Here is a 22,779-nt window from a genome sequence, read left to right as displayed (position 1 = left end):
CCCCCCCCCCACACACACACACACACACACACACAGAGGCATCCTCATTGTAGCCAATTAGTGAATGAAGCGAGTCCGTGCCATGTTTCACTTTTCGGCAATTAGAGGCTGAGCTCCACCTACTGGGGACCATCATGGTCAAGTACCAGTTAGTGGAGTTAATCTCACACATACACACACACACACACACATACATGATCAGCGATTACTAATCGACAGGATGACAAGGAAAAGCCCCATTATGTGGTGAGGCGGTAAAAAAAAAAAAAAAAAACGTGCAGTAGGCCGCAAATGAATGCCGCTTGGACTTTGGACGTCTCTGAGCTGGAGGCTTTCGGCCGGACGACTGTTCCAAGCCTCGGCGTCCCAATGCGTCTCGTCCAGGTGTGCGAGAATGCCGGCAAACGTTTCCCACCGAAGAATAAAAAAAGGCAATGGCGAGATCGGCTTGGGAGGGCCACGCTGGGCCGCATGCATCAAAACAAAAACCAATGGCCAGGAGCCCTGCAGGAAGTGATTAAAACACTGGCACATGTACACCAGCGCAGTTGAGGTGGGCTGCTAATAACATTCTCTTTCTCCTCCTTTTCTTTTCTTACTCAAACCGCCGCGCCAATTAAAGATCTGAGCTTTACATCGCGTTTTATTCCTTCCAGATTGCCTTTTATAGCCGTTATTTTTGCCTTAAAGTACAAACAAAATGCCAGCCAATGGGCTATTGACTGCTCGCATATGGCCGCCGTCGAGAAATTGGTGCGAGGAGCTTGTCGAGGAGGAGGAGGGCGGTGATAGTTGGGAGGCGGGGGTGTGCGGGAGGTAGACAACGGGCATATGGCGCAGACATGTGGATTTGTCTTTAATTTAGGAATTCACATATGCCGTCGCTCCCGCCATCCTCGCCTGTGTCGCAATCTCACGCTAATCCACACCGAAAGCGACCAAATGCCATGTTGATTGCAAAAAAAAAAAAAAAAAAAAAAACTTTACGAGGAACTTTTGGAGCAAGGTAAAGACTGCAAAAGTCTGTATATCGATACTATACAAAAGGTTTGCTGCCTAGATGGGCAGTCAGACCAGATCTAAACAGGAAGAGAGTAAAGTGAGTTCAGGAGTCATTCGCTTTTAAGTAAGTATAAATTCTTACGATTACAAATAGCTTTCATTCGAGTTTGCTGCCTAAACGGGCTGTCATAGAAAATTAAAGCAGGAGATGAAATTCGCATAACAACAGAAGAGCCAGACTGGTTTGGTGCCTCACTAGCCGACAGATTTCAAAAATCCAAACTGGACATGAACAGAGACAGTGCAACGTTTTGAGCAAAGACGTCATTTACTTTGAGTATTTTTCGCAAGCGCATAAGTGTCCAATAATTAAAATTAAAAAAAAAAAGCCAAAGATGTTGCTGCCTAAATTAGTTGTCAAAAAAATATATATATCAAAACAGGGCATGGACAACATTTGAGCCAAGAAATCCTGTTCTAGTTATTAAATATTGCACAGTCTACGGAGCTGTTACATACCCGACTAATTTGCTGCTTAAAATGGCTCTCGAAAAATAAGCCGGTTCAGATAAAACAGGAAGTGAGCAACATTTTAAGGTCAGAATCGTGTTCTTTTGAGTCAAGATTGCAAGAGCCTACATTTCTCGCCACACGGACAGCCCGACCTGTTTGCTGCCTAAATGGGCTGTCGTCGAACATCACAATACTACTGCTGCTTGTACGCGTGCGCATAGTGTGTGTGTGTGTGTGTGTGTGTGTGTGTGTGTGTGTGTGTGTGTGTGTGTGTTTGCGAGGCATTCCTGGGGGTTTGCAGGTTGGCTACGCTATTCCGACATTCCATCAAGGGCGACACGGCACAACACATTTACACTCCGAACAAAGCCGCCTGCAGGCGAGGCCGCTGGGACGCCAACCTGTCCCCGCCGGCACCTCCCCATCTCCAGCCTCCACACACACACACACACACACACACACACACACACACACACACACACACACACACACACACACGTGTACACACTAGGGAGAACGCAATGTGCACCTGTCAGGGGTTAGCTGACACCTCTCCTGCTGGCAAAGCAGCTCCTCATTAGCATGGCTGTGATCTAGGGGTCCCCGGGGGTCCCAACCTCCACACCTCGCCCCTGTGCCCACCTCTACACCTCCTTCCTCAAGTTCCCACTCCGCACTGATGGCTTGTTTGTCATGAAGGCGGCTAATCAAGGGGGCCACGGGGGCCGGGCGGATCAACCGGGGACGGCGAGCTGGGGCGAGGAGATGCCGCCGCCACCTCGCCGTCTTCGCGTGTGTTGGCTGGCTTCCTGGCTGGCTGTCACGCGAACGGCATTTTGGGTATGAAGGGAAGGGGGTGGCGAAGTACAGGACCAGGGAAGGGGGAGTGGTACGGGACAGGGCAAGCCTACGCAGAGTGGCAGTAGCAGGCAGGGGGTGAGGCACTCACACAGTGGGGCTGGCTCCATGTTAAATGGAACCAGCTTCAGTTTACTAACCATATGCATGTGTGTGTGTGTGTGTGTGTGTGTGTGTGTGTGTGTGTGTGTGTGTGTGTCTAGCCAATATGAGGTCTGACAGCACAAAACTAAGATTTAAAGGTGTCCTATGTTTACGTTCACACCGTATGGGTTAATTCAGGCCCGATTAATTGGCTACCTAGACGGGAAGTTGTCATCGAAAACCAAAAGCAGGAAATGCTCCACACAGACGCGTGGAAAGCCAATGGAGAGTGAGGTTAGTCTGGTTCGAAGCGTTAGTTTTCATGTCTGTCACAAGTTGAGTGATTGTGTGGCATTACATCAGTTGTGGTGAGCTTATGGTGTTGAGGAATCAGGGCCAACCAACACTGGGCCCGACTTGTTGGTTGCCTAAATGGGCTGTCGTAGCATTCAAAGCAAGGACTAAACGTGAGAATATCAATAACTACTGCAAATGCATGAATAAGTACAACACAGTGAAAACCCGACCTAGTGATGTTCCCCAGACGATTAGACGGGTCTGTTTAGCGCATCCGTTTTTATTGGCATACTCGTATTTCTGTACAGTAGTAGTAATGTGGCATGACATCGATTGATGTTAGTCCAAATGTGGTTTTGTTGTGAGGTTGTTAGTTTGCTGCCTAAAGGGGCTGTGGTAGAAAATGAAAAATCAGGAAGATAATGACTACAGATTCAAGCGTGGTACATCTGCAACACAAACAGATGGAAAGCTAGTGGAGTGAAGTTCTTCATGCTGTTAGATCGGTCTGGTTAGCGCGACATTTTTGGTTTTCGACATGAGTATAAATGAGGGTTTGAACACCCACACTAGTTTGTTTCCTCAATGGGATGTTGAGCTCTGAGCATCAGTTTCCAGTATTTAAGTGGAGAAACCCATTTTCTTTCATAATTTCAAATTTCAAAAGTGGTTTCATTGTAATTCAGCCTCATGGGAAAAAAAACACTAATAATCATAAATAAATAAACAAATCAAATGTTTGACAAGCGCATAAAAATGCAAAACATAAAATATTAGGGGGTGGTTGCAAGGTGCCGGAAATGAGTAGGCCACCTGTAGATAGTGGGGGGAGCGTGGAAAGGAAATTAAACTGTTCATTCGCTTTCATTCTTGCCGAGCTGGCGTGTGTCGGCTGCTGGCGGCAACGCGGCCCGTCTAGGCGATGACAGCAGGACGCGCCAAAGCGGCCCGGCCGCCGCTACGTGTCAAATGACAAGTGCCACTAATTGAATTGGAAAGTTGGAAAGTGATGAAAACGTGATGAGTCAGGACTCCCTCCACACACCACCTCCACCCATGGGTTTAAAAAAAAAAAAAAAAAAGTGGGGGGTGGCGAGTTCTGATCTGCTCAAAGAAAAATGTCTTTACTTTTGTAATACGTCAAACACACACACATATGCTCTACAAAAAGAGTTGCTGTGATGTAATACAACCAAGCCAGGATGTTCGAATCCAAACGTGTGACTTGACTGTTTTATGTCCAATCGTCAAACTTGTTTCATTGTAATTCAGCCTCATGGGAAAAAAAACACTAATAATCATAAATAAATAAACAAATCAAATGTTTGACAAGCGCATAAAAATGCAAAACATAAAATATTAGGGGGTGGTTGCAAGGTGCCGGAAATGAGTAGGCCACCTGTAGATAGTGGGGGGAGCGTGGAAAGGAAATTAAACTGTTCATTCGCTTTCATTCTTGCCGAGCTGGCGTGTGTCGGCTGCTGGCGGCAACGCGGCCCGTCTAGGCGATGACAGCAGGACGCGCCAAAGCGGCCCGGCCGCCGCTACGTGTCAAATGACAAGTGCCACTAATTGAATTGGAAAGTTGGAAAGTGATGAAAACGTGATGAGTCAGGACTCCCTCCACACACCCCCTCCCCCCATGGGTTTAAAAAAAAAAAAAAAAAAGTGGGGGGTGGCGAGTTCTGATCTGCTCAAAGAAAAATGTCTTTACTTTTGTAATACGTCAAACACACACACATATGCTCTACAAAAAGAGTTGCTGTGATGTAATACAACCAAGCCAGGATGTTCGAATCCAAACGTGTGACTTGACTGTTTTATGTCCAATCGTCAAACTTCGCTGCGCTAAAATCGTAATTTAGCACAGCTCATATGTCGACAAAACGAGGTTCAAATCTGGTAGCAATCGGAAAAAAATCTTAAAGTATGCGTTCGAAACCTCCCCCCCAGAAAATGACTCAAATGAGGCTAAAATGGCCACTTGAATACAAAATGGCAGATTAATCATGGATAGGATCTTGAGACTTTTTTTTTTTTTTTTCGGACTCAAACTCCACAGAGAGCGCGACCAAGTCCAATTTTTGCCATCAGCAACACGTGATGAAACGGACTGCTGGAAATTTTTTTGACTGTTCAATATCTGGTCAATGTTGTTGAAAGTTCCAAAATTCCAGAGCTCCCTGAAGGTGCCATTTGTAATCCTCTTGAGGGAATGGCTTGTGATTGGTGAAGAACCAGGAAGTGCGGTTAGCGCTACCTGTGTGGCCTTCCGTCGCGACGGCGACAAAATTGCGAGGACACTTGGGACAGCAGCGGCCCAAAAGAAAGAAAATTGACGTGTGTTGAGGAAGCCGAGGGAAAATGCTTTTATCACTACCACCTGCCATTCTATTGTTCATAGCGGAATTACCGGCACTTAAATGCGGTGTTGTGGAGCTGCGCAGCGGGCGGCGGCATCAAGTAAACAATGGCGTCATCGGCGGCTATGGCGGAAAACGCGCATCTTTAATAATAACAGGGAGGCGCAACAAGCAGAATGTGAAATATTCCCCGAGAAAAGGTCACCAGCGGGCCTTTTAGATGCCTTTGAATGGATAAAAAGCAGCTTTGACGACTTTGAGCGTTTTCCATCCAAATGAGCTCGAGCCGAGCCCCTGAGGGACGCCCGCTTTGTCCGCGCTGTCAGTGTCCCATTCACCACTGTTCCGTTGCCTCGATTGACTCCGACGTGCTAATGCTGCTTAGATGGGTTGTTTGATGTTTCGTGGGATGAGTGCGCTTCGTAGCAAAAAGGCGCCCACGGCGCGTCCTCTTCTCGGAAAAGAGCGGGAGGAACCTCCAGCGCGACTTCAATGCGCGAACGTCATTCTCAGGAATGTGACTCGGACGAGGCAAACATAGTTTTCTTGTGCGGTTCAACACATCCTCCAGACCCGTTCAAGCGTCTTCAGACACTTATGTTGCCCAGCTGGCTCGGGCACTCGCGCTTCACACGCAGCCTGCAGGAAACCTTGAGCGTATTGAGCAAGACAGCGAGTAGGCCCCTACTTGGTCCCTCAACGCAGTCCGCCAAGTTTTTGTGTCAAAACTTGCCTTCGCCAATTTGCCAACGAGCTAATCAGCGTTAGTGCGCTAACGCAAAAAAAAAAAAAAAACAATGCGACGATGATTGCGGCGCCCAAACATGTCGTCAAATTGCAGCCGGCTAAATGTTGGTTTAATTTATTGGCGAAGTGTCGTCAAACATCTCCGCTAATCAATTAATTATTTTTTTAAAACAATACCCCCCTAATCAAGTCGTATTCACGTACGACTTAAAGGGGTTTTGGTACGCGGAGAAATGATTAGCATGTCACGCGCAATGTGCTACATAACATTCAACTTAGCATAATGTTTATTTTAGCTACAGGGCTCCCCCTAGCGGTGTTTCGAGGTGGGAATTGCAGTCCTTCAGCGATATGACACGGCTTGATAGTGATTTTTGACGCCGTCTTACAAAAGAAAACGATAGTCAATACAAATATTTGATGCCGGTTTGTCCATACTACAACGTAACATGCTATTTGATACTGTTTTAGTGATAGCGTATCATAGCATCAAAAGCAATATTGAATGCCGGTGTCTCGACCCTGTAACGAAACAGACGGTTGAAAGCTAATGATTCTTGGTTAGGCTTATGCTACGAACACATGAACTTTTCTTTCGAGATTGTAAGAATCCCAATTAGCTAGCTCATCCTGTGTAGCAAGTACGTGGTGTAATGTCCAATCACATGCCAACCAAACAACATCTTTCGGTCGTCTCAGGTCGCCATATCAATGCCAACAAAAACAATGGCGCTCAATGATGAATCTAATTTCTGACTATTGTTATTTTCATGATTATCACCAAGTCCAAGCGCCTGTGATGTTAGCTTCTTTCGCGACATTGACTTTCCCACAGCCCGCCAACACAAACGCCTTTCATCGTGCGTTCTTTTGCTTTTCACGCCGCGGGTCCCGAAACCTTCCCAGGTGCGTCCAACCGCCTCCACGCCGCAAATAGAGACATGCTCGTCCCTCGGCGCGGACACACCCTGCGCATAGTTTTCCTAAAGTGTGTGTGTGTGTCTGTGTGTCTGTGTGTTTGAATATGTGTTTGACGGGTCTTCGTTTGGCCTCAGGGCCTCCCTGGAGACTTTTGTGTGGCCTCTCTCTCGCTCTCTCAATTGGTTCTCATTATCTCTCTGTCTTTGCGGCTGTTATCACGCTGATACATTTCCTGCTGTTGGCACGGCTCCTGCATAGCTGATGGTTAAAAGAAAGCTGCTTTCATCTAGCCATTGCCTTTAGGACACGCACGCACACACACACACACACACACACACACACACACACACACACACACACACACACACACATACACACACGCACGCATAGGGGTGGCGTGGTTGGGGCCAGCATTGCCCCCGCCAGACCACAGGCCCAGACAAGCTCCACTGGCACAGATCGGCCCGATAGCATCTCGACTTTATTTCATTTTGGAAAAGACAAGTAGGGGGGGGGGGAAAGAAGAAGAAAAAAGAAACATGGGGGATTTTTAAGTCCGTCGGGTGAGGTTAGACAGGCAGGACGTGGCACGGCGCGACACATGTTGTGCTGCTCCACAGTTAAGTCATAGCGCCGGCTAATAAAAAGCAGATTTACATTTCTAATGAATAAAGCCAGCAGTCAAATTGTCCTCATAATCTTCTTATTTATTTAAATAACCTCCACCCAAGTCCTCTCACCCCCATGCCCCCCCATCCCCTAAAGGAAAATATAGAAAACATGCAAACAGTTTTAGCGCTGTAATATTTCCCAGATAATCATTTCTGCCCAACCTCGTAAATTATCGCAGCACTTGAAGCCACAACAAAAAAGAGAAGCTGCTGCTTTTTATTCCCAAATAAGTCACTTAAGTATGCACTTCTGCTTCTTCTTTTCTTTTTTTGGGGGGGTTATTGATTTTTTTCCTTCAGTTACAAGTTGTTTTTTTTTTCTCCACATACGCGTGTAATAGCGCACATACACACACACGCACACACACGCACACACACACACAGTTTTGGCCAAAGAGTGCATAATTCTTCAAAAAGAGGCTGCAGGCTGTTTATTGCCACTCCTAGTTGAAATTTACTATCAAACTAAACATAAAACAAGGAGAATTACACGCCGTGTATTGACAGCAACCACCCAACTTAGCAACTTCTTGCTAACTTCACGCTAACGCACAATGCAAAACGCCATCAATGGGCGAACAAAGCTTGCATCTGTGCTGCCGTAGTTCACAACTTTTAAACAACTTACTATATACATGTACGCAAACGGTATAACAATACCCACAGGCATATATTCTTTATCCTCTGCAAAAAAAAGTACTATTCATATTACTGCAGTTGACTGAGTCACTTACAGTAGTTGTATGACTGTTCAATTTTGGCATTACTGTATGTTTTTGGAAAGTATTGAATTATTGAGTCCTATTTTCCTGCTTATTGGAGGCTTGGATGGGGGGGGGGGGATGGGCTGGTACAGATTCCAAATAAACTGGCAGCCAAATATCCCAACAAGGAATTACCCCGCTGTGATGTTTGCATTTACCACCATCTTGCGCTTTTGCATCACCGTAATTGCACGAGACAAGTGGCGGCGGCTAAAAAGCCAAATAAACGGCGTCACCGAGCGGGACGCTAATGAGATAAGAGGAGGAGGAGGAGGGCGGCGGTGGCGGTGCGAGGCAGTCCGAAGCGCTAACAAGATAAGTCGCTTCCTTTTTTTTTTTTTTTTTTTTTTTACATGCACTACTAGTGGGGAAAAAGATGGGTATTGCGAGAAGGACCCCACAAATGCGCATCATATTCAGACTTTTCATAATTGATGGCATATGAGATGGTTGCAAGTGTAAAAAGAAGTTATCCGCTGTCAGTAACATGTATAAGAGAGAAAAAAAATAAAGTTCATGTTACCTAACCTCCTGTGATGATTCTTCTCTTGCCGTAGCAGAATAGTAGAAATGTCGCAATATTAAGGGATATTATGATGATAATATGATATGGGTTACTTAAATTCTCAAAAAAGGTTGACCGTATTTTCCAAGTATTCCACATATTTTTTGGGCACTCAAAATTAAAGTAAAAATGTTGCTATTTCATAAAAGTACAAAAAATTCCCCCTGTAAATGTTGCACATGTATATTCTAATTTTCTTTATTCCCCTATTTTTTGGGGGGGGGAGGGGTTATTTGTAAAATCAAAAATATTGTTCTTATTTATGAAGTGACGTAAGTTTTTCAAAAATGTATTCTGGTAAAATCCTGAAAAACATTTTTCTCCTAAAATTGTTGAAAAAATAAGTTGCAATCATTTGGCGGATAAAATGGTGACATTTTGCTTTGTAGTATTCAAAATTTGTCTGGTAACTTTTTTTGTTTCTCTTCTGGAAATGTTCCAATGTTTTTTTTTTGGGGGGGGGCATTTTTGTATTGATCGCAGCAATTCAGCGGAGAAAGAAAACTGGGAGGAGGCCGGGGGTGGAGTCGGTTCAGCGTGAGCTTCTTTTAATTGCTCTCTCCTTTTTTTTTTTTTTTCCTCTCTCCTCGGAGCAGAGTGCACGCACACATCTGGAGCGCGCAAGCACATGCTGCAAGTTAGCGGTGGCGCTCGCACTCCAAATTAGTGGCCACTTTTATTCCCCCTCTGTGGTAGGAAAATATCAAATCTGCTGCCATATGAGTGCCATAAAGCCGCTTGCGCTGCGTTTGATGCCTTCATGTGGGACTTCTTGACTCGTGCGTGTGCGTGTGTGTGCGTCTACGCGCGCGCTTTACGTGAATGTCGGTCTTGTCAGCCCATTCGAGCGTGCGTTTTGCACTCGTGGATTTTTCTTTGCGGGTTTTTACAGTATTCCGATGCACCCAAACACATATGCTAATTTCTGACAGCCTGTCGACGGCGGTACCTCTTACTTACGAACATCTCTTCATCTGAAATTTTCAACTTACGAAATGTCTCAACGGGAAAATATTGTTGTGGAAGAAATTTCAAGATAGGAAAGCGACTCGCAGCTCCGAGTTTCCTGAACGCAACATTCTTATAGCTGCTCTGCCATTGGCTATTACTGAGCATCATCCTGGCATCCCATTGGCTAAGCGGGACTTCTACCGTATGTGTCGATGTGTGTAGATAGATAGATATGTGTCTATGTAGTGTCCTCGTCATTCGCCCCTCGGGCCATGAGGCGTTCAGATAGTTTTACGTGAATTGTCAATTTTTTTTGAAATAATCTAATTGTAACATGTATTTGTTCCATATTTTGATGCATTTTTATGCTTTAGGAAACATGTCAGAATTTTTGGGGAGGGCATTTACATGGAAAACGCGTCTCTACTTACAAAATTTTCTAGTTGAGAAATTTCTTCCAGAACCAATTAATTTCGTAAGTAGAGGTGCCACTGTATATGCTAGCATGAAGCCACCAAAACGATGTGAATATTACTTGAATGTTTTGGGTGTTTAAATGTTTGGTTCTCTCTTGTTTCATGGATGAGTTTATTCAAATAACATTTGTATGAATTGATTACAACTGCCGTAGCGTTAATGCTAATATCCGTTTGCCCGCATCATCGATTCGGATTAAAATATCAGATTTAGCCGAAATTTCACAATGCTCAATTTTTTTTTTTTTTGTTTCATGGGTCAGCTTTACAGTGGACAGTGACAAATAGCTCCAAGCAAGCACGCCTTGCCTCTGATTCCAAAAACCACGCTAGCTAACGTCCTCTTCCAGTTTACTTCAAGTGATGATGTGCAATAGTCTCTGTGTGTGTGTGCGCATTTTTAAATAGTCCGCCTTTTTCCCCAAAGGTCCTCCATATTTTACCCACAAAGTTCCAATTTTATTCTTGCACCGTGCCCGAAATACTCCCTCATAGTTACCGATCGCCCGCCCTGTTCAATGAAGCCCCGAAAATGAAATCTCGGCCAAACTTGGACACGATTCCCATGCTGTCGTCCGAGTTTGTGTGCAGCCTTATTGGGTGTTTACTTCCTGTTTACGTGTGTGCCACGTCGTCCTCAAGGAGGTCAAAACATCCCCAAAACACGCGCACCCCCCATATGTAATGCATGCATTCCGATTGAACATGTTTTTCGTATTTAATCTGCCACTTGACAGCATGGGACACACACACACACACACACAGTCATCCACATTTGTAGCTACAAAAAAGGCATTAGAGGGAGGTCGGAAGCATAAACAAGTTTGTGTTGCTTGTGAAAAAAAAAAATGCTTAAAACGGAAGCAGCGTACTCGCTGCGTTCCCCACTGACTCACACATGCGCGCGCACACACACGCGCGCGCGCGCTAAGAGAGAAAACCAAAATAGATGCCCACATGCCTCGCAGAAGACGTAAGATGGATGCGCTGGCGCACTTTCAAAACACTCGATTTTGTTAACACGCACGCGTGCGCGCGCGCACACACAAGTGGCACCACGTTCACCCCGAATCACAACCCGCGAGCTTGGACATCAAAATGAAGTTTCTTCCAGCGGCGCGAGGGGGTGAGGAGGGGGCGAAAAGAAAAAAAAAATCATTGGGAGTAATTAACGCATTTTCATATGCAAATGTGATTAATGCAAAACTACAAAGTCATTATGCAAATGAGCTTTTCCTTGAGCCCCTGTACAAATATTCGCCGCTCAAATCAGGGATCAGTCTCGCCATCTTTTTTTATCTAACACCGTGCACCCGCCCCTTCCCCCTTCTTCCTTCGTTCACTGTCGCTCGCAGAGATAATACATAAGTAGCATGTGAAGTTATTTGGAAGTGTGTGTGTGTGTGTGTGTGTGTGTGTGTGTGTGTGTGTGTGTGTGTGTGTGTGTGTGTGTGTGTGTGTGCGCGTGTGCGTGTGAGCGCAGGATGCCGCCTGCCTTCTGATTGCGGGGCTGCTCGGCACTGGAGCGAGACAAGGAAGCGGGCGCGCAGGGGAAGGTATGAATATGCAAAAGCCTGATTGCTTTTCATGATTAAAGCCTATTTAATATGCAAATGAGAGCAAGCCAGGTGATTAAAAGAGCACTGGGTGGTGGGGCACAAAAAAAGGGAGGGGGGGGGTGAAGGGGAATCATATTCAACATTTGACCTCTTAGGCCGGGGAAGGTCATTTTTCAATTTGGGATTCATTGAACACAAAAGTATCAATTAGGGCGCCTTATCAACATGGCGATTTGAGAACTTTTAATAACATATTGATGAAGGTCACAGCATGTCTCTTGATCAAACAGCAATGTTATTCTGATCAAATATTGATACGGCGGGATCGGAAAGCAGCTGCCGGGAGAAGGGGAGGCGTCAAAACGTAAAGTTACCCGTACGTCTACAAACGACGATCCACTTTCGACATGTACGTCGTGTGCGTCGTGACCCAAAACTACACGCGCGTTTACGTTCGACCACATTTTCTCCCAATGTCGTAATCGAAAATTCCAACATACAGTAAAGAGGGAGGCAACTGGGACCCAAAGCCTTCTGAAAAAGAAAGTCGAGTAAATCCCCATAAAATGGACTTCGCGCTAGCATAATAGCATTTATTTTTAGCGTTGATCTTTCAAAAGTACAATCAATTAGCTCTTTTCAATCACATATCAATCGTGTTTTCATCTGATATTGATCCTTTGATATCTCCCAAATCATCGCACCAAATTTCATAACTGTGACATTGCATCTCGTTGAACACACACTTTCTTAGCCCCCCTCCCAAAAAAAAAAAATCCTACTGTGTTATAGTTTCTCATCGTACAGTAATTTCGCACTTTTGATCGACGAGTGATGACCAGCAGCTCCGTTCATGATGATGGAGAATACGAGATGACTCGTTTACAATCCAACACAACGATTCAGTGATCTGATATTGATCCTTTGATATCTCCCAAATCATCACACTAAATATCACGACCGTGACTTTGCATCTCGTTGAACAGTAATTTCGCACTTTTGATCGACTGCTGATGACACTTCAACTTCCAGGCGCCGGGAGCTCAGCAGCTCCGTTCACGATGATGGAGAATACGAGATGACTCGTGTTGCAAAAACGGTGGTTGTTTGTTTACAATCCAACACAACGATTCAGTCGCGACGTGGACATCTTCACACAAGATGTTCGGCCAGGCACCTCATGGGAGTCAAACTTGGGACGACTTTTTGTATTGCGGCTTGTCTTCTCTCTCGCTTGTTGAAAATTTGACCGCAGTTTGATACGCTTTGAGGCCACCGCTGGTCGAATAGCAGGTGGACTACTTAAGCGCTGCGGCAGTGGTGTCACCATACAAACATTTATGCATCCAATCGGACTTACATCATAGAGGAAAACGCTCCTCAGAACAATGCCGTATTTTTCCGGATAAAATAAGGGCCAAAAGTAAATTTGGTAAAATAAATACGACAACAAATAATAGTGAAAATTCGTAAGTATATAGTAGAGCTGATAAACCCGACGAAGGAAGTTTTATTTTATTATTTTTTTTTTTTGTGGGGGGTTTAATTTTACTGCTTTGTTCTCAACTTACAACCTTTTTATCGTATCCTTGTTTATTTATTATTCCTATTTTTTTTTGTAGCACTCACCACGCCGTCTCAATTTTGACTGCACAAATGGGGGTTCGCTGGAAGAGCCGTTCCTAACATCTTCAAAGCAACATTTTGGCGCGGAGGGGCCCAACAGTGTGGGCAACGCAAGTGGGTCGCCCCCTCCCCCCCCCCTCCTTTCCCAAATGATTAAAAAAAAAAAAAAAGTTTACAGCCCGTCGACGCCAAGTGGACGAAAAGCCGTCGAGAGAGATGTTTGAGGATGTCGCTGTCACCGTCGCGTCTTATGAAATATTCACCCCCCCCCACCCCACCAACCCCCTGATCTCTTTTCAGCGCTTGTCATGATGTGATGGCGTGCCTCAAAAGTGTTGCGAGGGGGTGCGCCGACGGCCGTCCTGGGAGGAGGTTCAAAGCTGGGCCAGGCTCGTCTTAGCCCGCTCCTCTGGTAACATCTTGACACGCCTCATTCTTTACACACACACACACACACACACACACACACACACACACACACACACACACACACACACACACGCACCCGTAATATTAGCAAGGCATCACAAGCCCACACCAGACAGCAAGGCCAGACAGGAGGTTGTAAAAGCAGGTGGGGGGAAAAACAAAAAAGTGGCGAGCGCCGAGGTTAGCGCATGTTCACTGTGCACGCCGTTGGGCAGACGGTGCGAGTTTGTAGCATGAGCCACTAACACTTGACTTCTCAATAACTGGCCTCTCCCCCCCCCCCCCCCCCCACACACACACACACACACACACACACACACACACATTCTCCATTCCGGCAATAACGTGTGATGTAACAATGTGACACTGTATGTACAGTTTGTTACGTGTTTGTTCCTCTCTTCTCAGTTGCCGCCAGAGATCGGCGCACCCCCTTACCGCAACGACACCCCCCCCCCCCAAAAAAAATGTTGGACTAATACAGAACTGTTCTGGATCTCAGGCAGGGATCTAAAGCTGACTTTACGACTTGTTTTAAGGTATACGCCGACTTCTACATCCCGATAGATTGAGCGCACCACCATATCATTGAGCAAACAAAAAACAAACCTGAATGCATATCCTGAATTTTTAGGGCTCCAAGGAAGTCCTTTGACGTGATCTAAAACAACTGTAGTTCAGATGCACGGCTAACTTTTGAAGCTTTGCACCCCTTTTCGCATCCCCACAGAGGTGGTGCGCACCACTTTACCCAGCACCGTTTCAAAGGTTGTCTTGACCAAATGAGCTGCCCTCAAATGTTGAATCCACAGCGCCTCTTCAATGTCACTACCACCGCTATGCTCCTATGAAACCTTTTTTTTTGGGGGGGGGGGTGTCTCAAATTGAATGTGCACCATCATGCAGATTTCGCAAGAATTTATTTTTTTTTACAGACTCATGTCTGCATACAAAAGACGATGACAAGATCACCTTCCTTGGCAGAGGTAATTAATTAGGCGTCACTTGAGATGATTGCTCCTCTACAAATGTTGAGCGGCCAATGTGTCAAAAGTCAACGCTGACCGGTCACTTCATTAGGTACACAGGCGAATGAATCCAATATGGGAAAAAACAAAAACAAACATTGTGTGTGCATCACACTCAGCTCTGTTTCTAAAAATATCACCGTGTGTTTATTTCGCTTATGAATTAATTAGAGAGTGTCTAAAAATAAGACAAGCCGGAATTTCATTATTAAATGATTTCAAGTGGGGGGAAAAAAAAGCGAGTGAATTTTTTTTCTCGACATGTTAAGTGACATCCATTGAGGAGCCGTCGCGCCCTGTTTCTGAAACAAACATTAAAATCGAAAAAGGAGTTTGTCATGCACACACGCAGATGCAACATCGAAGAAAAAAAAAACGCGCTCGCCGTCTTCCACAGGAAGCCCATGTGCGAAGCTTCAGAAAGAGACATTTCACATACGGCGGCGTTGATGCATGTGTGACATGTAGTGGAAAAAATTATTCCAAAAGAAAAAAGCTAATGGTGACAATTGCAGCTGCTTGTTTTTTTTTATTTTTACAACCTTCCAAGACCTCTCAGACATCATATTCAATATGTGCTTTTTGAAATTCCCAATCATATTTTGAGGATCACTTGAAAAATTTCCCCTTGGAGGGATTGAAATCAGATTCATAAAATACAATTACATTTATTCGAATAAAGTTGAATTTCATTATTCATGTCCTGTTTTGCATATATAAATTAATAAATGTAACACGTTTGTCACCACCGCGACCGATTGAATCTCTTGTGCGTGTTTGCGCTGGTGGTAAACATTCAGAATGACGGCCGCGCGTGACAAATTTAACCAGGAGCGCATTTTCAACGTTCCCTTTTCTGACACGAGTGTGACATCACGTCTGCACTAATTGTTTCCGACGTGGAAATTGTAAATTATCCAACCTCCGTAATCCCCCACCCCCCACGCCCCCACCCTGATGGCCATCGCTGACTTGACTTCCCCACCCCTACTGTTAGCCGATGATGCGTCTCCTTCCCCTCAGCAAGTACAAAGCTGACTTTTCATCGATGAAACAGTTTATATTCAATGCTGATTATTTTTAAAGCGCAGGCTGCTGCGTTTAGGGAACGTGGGAGGCGGAGGTGTCCTACTCATCACCTTCTTCCTTACCCTTTCCAATTGGTTTCACCTCCTGCAGGCCTGTGTGGGTGTGCGCGCGTGTGACACAACACACACGCGCGCACACAACACACACACACACACACACACACACACACACACTCTCGAGTCTGGCTAATGAAATCATCTGTGGCTACATTTTAATCCCTCCTGAAGGCCACAGTCAAAATAACAAGGATTCTTTGAAACGCAACTATCTTTCGTACACAGGTGACACACACACACACACACACACACATGCATTCTAAAAAAAAAAAAAAATGAGCCTATCGAAGCAGTTTTCAGTCCCAGCCAACATGTCTCCGCAAAGAAAAATGTCCCCATTACAACGGTGTGATATCAAAGTTTGTACCACAAAGTGTGTGTGTGTGTATGTGCGTGCACGCATGAGCAAGTGAAGTGAGCTCTTCTCACACTTTTCATGTTAACCAGCCAAAATTCCCCACGATTAAAAATGGCCACAAGGCCTGTGCCAGACGAGCATAGAAAGACAAGTCCAAGTGTGTGTGTGTGTGTGTGTGTGTGTGCACAAGTGCATCTATTCCACACACTAAGTCTAAAAGGGACCAAAATGTCTTCAGAACGAACGGTTATGCCACACTAACGTCGAAAGAAACATATGTGCGTGGCGGGGGTATTTTATGATATCCACCAGACAAAATATCCTCACTATAAAATTTTTTTGTGTGTTTTAGAGTAAAACTTGAAAAATGAAAAATGTCCACACAAACAGCAAAAGACAAGTTCAGATGTGTGTCCTCATACCTCCTTTCTCCTGTTTGGGGCAGATCCCTTTGGCCGGAGTCAGCCTTCTGTGGGCATCCTCGTCCCTGCCGGGCGTCACCTGCACGCCCACCTCCACGGGCATTAGAGGAGGCCCCCTCCCCATCTCTAGGGCGTGGCCCCGGGGGGAGATGGGGATGCTAGCGGCGCCGCCCGCCTCACCGGGCTTGACGGAGAAGGAGCCCGGCGCACCCTGTGGCGGCCCGCGGCATAGGCGGCGTTTGTGCTCGATGAAGACCAGGATGTCCCCCAGAGGGAAGTTGGTCTGGCACTGGCCGCATGTCAGCAGGTCGTGCTCCTCGGGGCCCCGGAGGGAGGCGGCGGGGGCCGGCGACGGGGATCTCGCCGTTGCATCATTGGCGTCGGCTGCGTGAGGAAGAAGACAATGCCTGGGGTTTATATTCAGAGATGAGGAAAAGACGACTGCAAAAAAAAAAAAAAAAACAGGTGACAAAAGTCGCAGTGTGTATTTGAATCGAAGAACAAAGGGGATTGGTACAGAGCCCTGTGGTGAATCGCGAAAATCCACAAGTAATTCACACCCAGCCAAATGTTTTGTAGTGGCCTATAGATTCCACAAGATGGCACTTTTTTGTTCAGTTAGACTTCCTTGGTACCAAGATGCCACAAAACGGCGCCACATAAACATTTTTTTCGTTTTTTGGTTTTGTTGTTGTGATTGTCATCTGTGGAGCCAGAAAAAAATTGCAAGCCTATTTGGACTAAGCGTAGATAATACAAATCTGTTTCCAGATATAGGGAGTAAATTTACCAGCCTCACCAATGTCGACGTATATTTTGAAGCTAATGGATTTGCGCTTAAAATAAAAACTTCCTGATAAGAAGAAAAATGTTGGCAGACAGACAACAGGCACTTTTTGCCTTGATTTGCAGTAGTTCACTTGATCCGTTCAAAATTCCTACTTTTTTCCTCCTCACACTTCAGGCCTTATATCGAGATCAAGGGGAGCATCCTAATTGATTTTTAGAGTCAAACGGGCTGTGTGCTAGTCGTTTGTGTTCTATGTCACAAATACACACACACACATACACAAATAAAAAAATCCGGTGGCGAGATTACCCGATAAGAGAAACCGACATCATTGTACCGAGTTGATGGAATACAACAAGCCAGCAGACACCTGCTTGCCTTATCTGCCACACATCGGCATGGATGGCATCCAAAAATACTGCCTAACGCGTGTGTGTGTGTGTGTGTGTGTGTGTGTGTGTGTGTGTGTGTGGGGGGGGCCAGGAAGCTCTTCATCTAACAGTGCATGCTGGGTTTCCGCTGGCGGCCTTCACTTCTTTTGCAGAGCGCGCTCTCACACACACACACACACACACACACACACACACACACACACACACACACACACAAGGCCGCATCCATCCTGTGAGTGCATGCATGCATGTGTGTGGCACAAAGGAAAAAAAATGGGGTGTGTGTGTTTGTGGGTGTGCGTGCATGTGTGCAGGTGAATCAAACGGTGTATTCTCCGCAGACATAAAATCTATAGAGGTCCTGTTACCAGAGTAAATCTCATTCTTCACACATCTGACACGGACATTAATAACCATCACACACACACCCCTATGGCGTCGACACAGTCCCTCCGCTTAACGCAAATCCCGAGTGGATGACCTCAGAAAAAAAAAAAGTCCTTTCCCCTAAGCCGGAAGCTCCGAGGAGGCTCCAGGTGGCATGGAGGAGGAAGGGGTGTCTGGGGCCGGCGTGTACCCAGGGAGAGGTGCTGATGCCCGGGAGAGATGCACAGAACCTCCATCTCCCTTCTCTCCAAACATGACATCTCTAATAATTGCTCAGGCTAAGATAACGACTGTATGTGTGTGTGAGTGTGAGTGTGTTATCAGTGCAGAGATCCTAAACTCCGTTATCTCCCATCTCAAACTGTCGGAGCACCGTCGCTCCTCCAAACTTCGCGCGCCGCTTTTCCATCCCCCAATTTTTCCCAAATGTTTTGCTATTCAGTCACCCCCTTTACGAAAAAAAAAAAAAAAAAGCACCCTCTCACCCCCCACCCCCGCCCCGCATTCGCCTTCGTTCCGCTCCCGACATGGAAGGCTGGCGCGGTGCCAGATCATTTCCATCTCATCATCTTTGGCAACGGCGAAGGAACACAAATGCATATTTACCTGCGGATCACACAGCTTGTGGCCGGCGTTCGTGGAGAAAGTCGCACGTACGCGCCGCTAATAGATGCGCGCCGCGGCCATGTTGCGGGCGTGCACGTGCGCCGTATATTAGAGGGGAAATCTCCGAGCTAACAACACGGCGCGTTGCTATTTGCGGCGGAGACGATGAGACAGGTGGCGAGATGGCGACGGGAGGGAAGCCAGCCATGCAGAGTATTTAGATGATAGAAAAGGGGTTTTGCGCAAAGCGCGGCCCACATAAGAACCGTCGCCGTCCAGATTTTGCCTTTATCAAGGGTGCCGGAATATTTCGTTAGCCTAATAGCGTAATTAGCCAAGTCGCTTTTGAACATTTTCGGAAAACAAGAAAAACTATCAGGAAATTTCAAAGAAAGAGGCTAGTGTTTGTGGCGGAAGCTTTGCGGAAAACACAATTTTTTGGAGTGATATTGTGACAGTTAAAAAAAAAAAAAAACTTGTGTGAAGATGCCATTAGATGCATTCATGTAGCCGTTTTGTCCGAAATTGAGTTCATTTCTTTGGGTATTTTTTTTTTCTCCACATTTTGTCTGTTCTTCATAACAATAATCATCAACATGACTTTGATCAATTAGATGCAAGCTAAAATGCACTTTTATTTATGTGTTAATTTGTTTTATTTTGTTTTTAGATCATGACTGACGTTGACTATGACACCAGGCCCACCTACTTGAGTCGCCTGTGCCGCTTGGACGGAAGGTAGGCCCTTGTTTGTTAGCTGCTAAAGTGTACTCGAGTCGCTGGTACAAGTTCTTATTTGACTCCCGTATTCTTACGCACCAAGTAGATGTTCTCTGAACACAAAATTAAAGCACGCAATTAAATTGTAATTTATGAAAACATAGTGTTGTAACTCGATTAAATAGAAGGTTAAGATTTAAATGGTGCATGTGACATGGCAGTATAAAAAAAAAATTAAAAACATCCATTGCTTGAAAGTGTTTTCATAGCATATAGATGCTATTTGTGAGCCCGTCGATGGTGTTTGGCGTTATATGTTAGCATAAAGCTAGCAGAAGGCAAATTTGGACGTTGATTTGAAATCCTCACATGTATTCATCTTTGTTTGATGTTTAGTTTGACAGCAACTCATCTCAACTGGGAGTGACATTAAACAGCTCAAAGATTTTTTACTTATTTTTTATCTTATCACTATTTTCCAAACTGCTGTGTTCTGTCAGATGAGTTGGGTTGCCTGTCACCATATGCCGCACGTTTCGCAAATTTTTGCACACAAAAAAAAAAAAAATCAGCTGAAGGACATTAAAAAAAGACCGAAGTCAAAGCTCTCTTGTTTCCAAGAACTGCTGCACTCAAGAAAAATATGGATACCTAAAAAAAATAAATAAATCCACATCAGTCACTCAGTATTTGCACGCACGCGCACACATACACGTGCACAGTCGTGACAAACTCGGACATCTCATTCAGGCTGCACCCCTTTCTCACCTGTGTGGAAGCACACATGCAGGCAGCAACTAAGCATGGAATGTTTGCAAAAGGGGAATGTGTGTGTGCGTGCGTGCCCAGAAACACAACGCACACGCACAGGCATGCACACACAAAGGGGTAACAAAAAAAAAAAAGGAAACACGCTCAAGTCTGTAGCGGCGTGAGAGCCTGTCAAACACGCGGTCGAGCCGTGAAACTCAAGCTGCTTGGCCCGCTCTCACTCTTGCTCACACACACACACACAAACACACACACAAATGGGAGTCCAGCAGCCTTAGGGCGCCCCCTATCTGCCAGCGGCGTCACTACTGCTCCCCCCATCTTCACAGAAGCTCAGCCGAGGGTCTCTTGCTAGCTCCTATTAGCATCAGCGCATGAAGAAGATGACACGTGCATGTGATTAATTGCTGTTTTCATTGTATTTTTCCATCAGTTTTCTGAATGTCGCCACTTTTTTTTTCAAAAATCTAGGGAAAAAAAAACATCTTTAAATTAGGTGTAAAAACTTGATAATTTTACATTTGGGCTTTATAATTGGACAGCAACATTTTTTTTAAAATCAATTTCCGAATCAGCATGCCTTTTCATGGCGAAATTAAAAATGCTCCTTCTATGGTTGTTTTTAATGTTTGTAACATTTATTGTGAATGCAGTCATCATTCATTTGAAGAAAGGATTGACAGTGAAAAGACACCAGAACAGAAATCGGGAAACAGCAATTCATAGGGCTGAACGGTTTTCAAAAATAATGTAATTTAATTTAATTTTTTTTTTTTTGCCCCCCCTCACTGTTGCGATTGCGATTGAAAATGCGATTTTTTTTTTTTTCAAGGTTCCCCTCCCATGTATTTTTTAACCAACACAAGCAATTTATTAATCTAAATTACAAGAAACATGATCATGTTTTGTTCTTCCAGCCTTTGGCTTCCGCGAAAATAAAGTTGAACGCAACTCAAATGAAAGAAAAAGACAGTTTCATCCTCGACTCGAATTCAGAGTTGTACACGTCCTCAACACTTTGGCTTCGGCGACGTGACAAAAGTGGACCGCGTTAAGTGTGGTGTCAACACAAGACAATTAAGTCAGATGATAACGACGACAACAAAAAATGCAAACAACATTCGATGACATTGGGGGGGTGTCGATTTGAAAAGCGATTCATGGTTCAGCCGTACAACAGTAAGACGATAACGACTGTAAGTGACGAGACAAAAAATGTTAAGCTGCATGGGGGGTTGGGAAGGCAAAGGTAGCTAATAATTGACTTCTTTAGTTTTAATAATAAGAGTGATTTTTTTTTTCGATTTTTAACCTTATTTGGGGCCCTGGCTTTGTTCCATGAGCGTAATTTGCGCGCCGGCCGAGGTTCTTCAAAGTGAGCTGGAGGGGGTGTTTTGCGAGCTTACATCAATGGCCTTTAATAATTCTCATAAAAAAGCCTAATGGTAGCGATCCGGCCGATATAAACGCTGCCTGGTCGAGAGGAGGGGGGGCAAAAATTCTCTGAGTGGAATTTAAAGGAGAGAGAATTTTGCACAAAACGGGCACGCTGCTCCCCACCCCTGCTTTGTCTTTGATTGCATTTTCCCAGGAAAAAAAACAAAAAAAACACCAAATACGCCCCCAGGGGAGCGTGGGGTGGGATGGGTGTGGAGGGGGCTCCTGTTTATCCCCCCTCCCCAAAAAAAATGATGTCCAATTACAAACAGCATGGTCAAATTTAGCTTGGCTTTATCTTAGTTGGGCTCTCTTTTTTTTTTTTTGTAATTCATTCTTTCGAAAAGTTGAATTAAAAAAAACTTAAGGAGATTTTGGCATCATTTTTGGCTTATTTTTGCGTTTCATTTTGTCTTTTTTTTTTGCTTGCTTATTTTTGTGATTTTTAAATGTTTCTTCTTTTTGTGTGTTTGGTTGTTGCGTCTTGATTTTTTTTTTGTTTTTTTTTGGTGCTTTTTTTTTTTTTGCTTTTATTTTTCTTGACTTCAACATTTCAAGATTATTTTATTGTATGTTCTTATTTCTTCCTTTTATCCAAAACTTTGCATCATTTTTTTCCACGTCACATTTCTCCAACTTTATAAACATTTGCTTTTTTATTTCACTTTTTGCTTTTATCTTCTTATTAGATCCCCACCCCTCCCTGCCCCATTAAATACAAGGAAAGCTCCATTAGTGGAATTTAGAGAAGGAAATTTTATGCTAAACAAAATCGCTTTCCCCTCCTATCCTTATTTCCTCGCTAAAAACACACACACACACACACACACACCCACACACACACACACACACTCACACACAAGTATGCCCACAGGGGCGCTGTGGGTGCGGAATGGG

The 22,779-nt window shown here is 44.9% G+C and overlaps 1 protein-coding gene across 1 annotated transcript in view; it reads right to left on the bottom strand.

Moving 5' to 3' along the window:
* The window catches only part of bcl11bb (BCL11 transcription factor B b), a 38,818-nt gene that overhangs the window by 8,211 nt on the left and 7,828 nt on the right, over nucleotides 1-22,779 (bottom strand). The window contains exon 2 of the mRNA XM_019882651.1: nucleotides 16,780-17,163. Coding sequence (XP_019738210.1) covers nucleotides 16,780-17,163 — 384 coding nt within the window. The remainder of the gene's footprint in view (nucleotides 1-16,779; nucleotides 17,164-22,779) is intronic.

Source organism: Hippocampus comes, unplaced genomic scaffold (genome assembly GCF_001891065.2).
Source record: "Hippocampus comes isolate QL1 unplaced genomic scaffold, H_comes_QL1_v1.1 scaffold5, whole genome shotgun sequence".
NCBI classification, from domain to species: Eukaryota; Metazoa; Chordata; class Actinopteri; order Syngnathiformes; family Syngnathidae; genus Hippocampus; species Hippocampus comes.
Note: the sequence above shows the minus strand (reverse complement) of the source record. Positions and strands in the feature narration are given on the sequence as shown.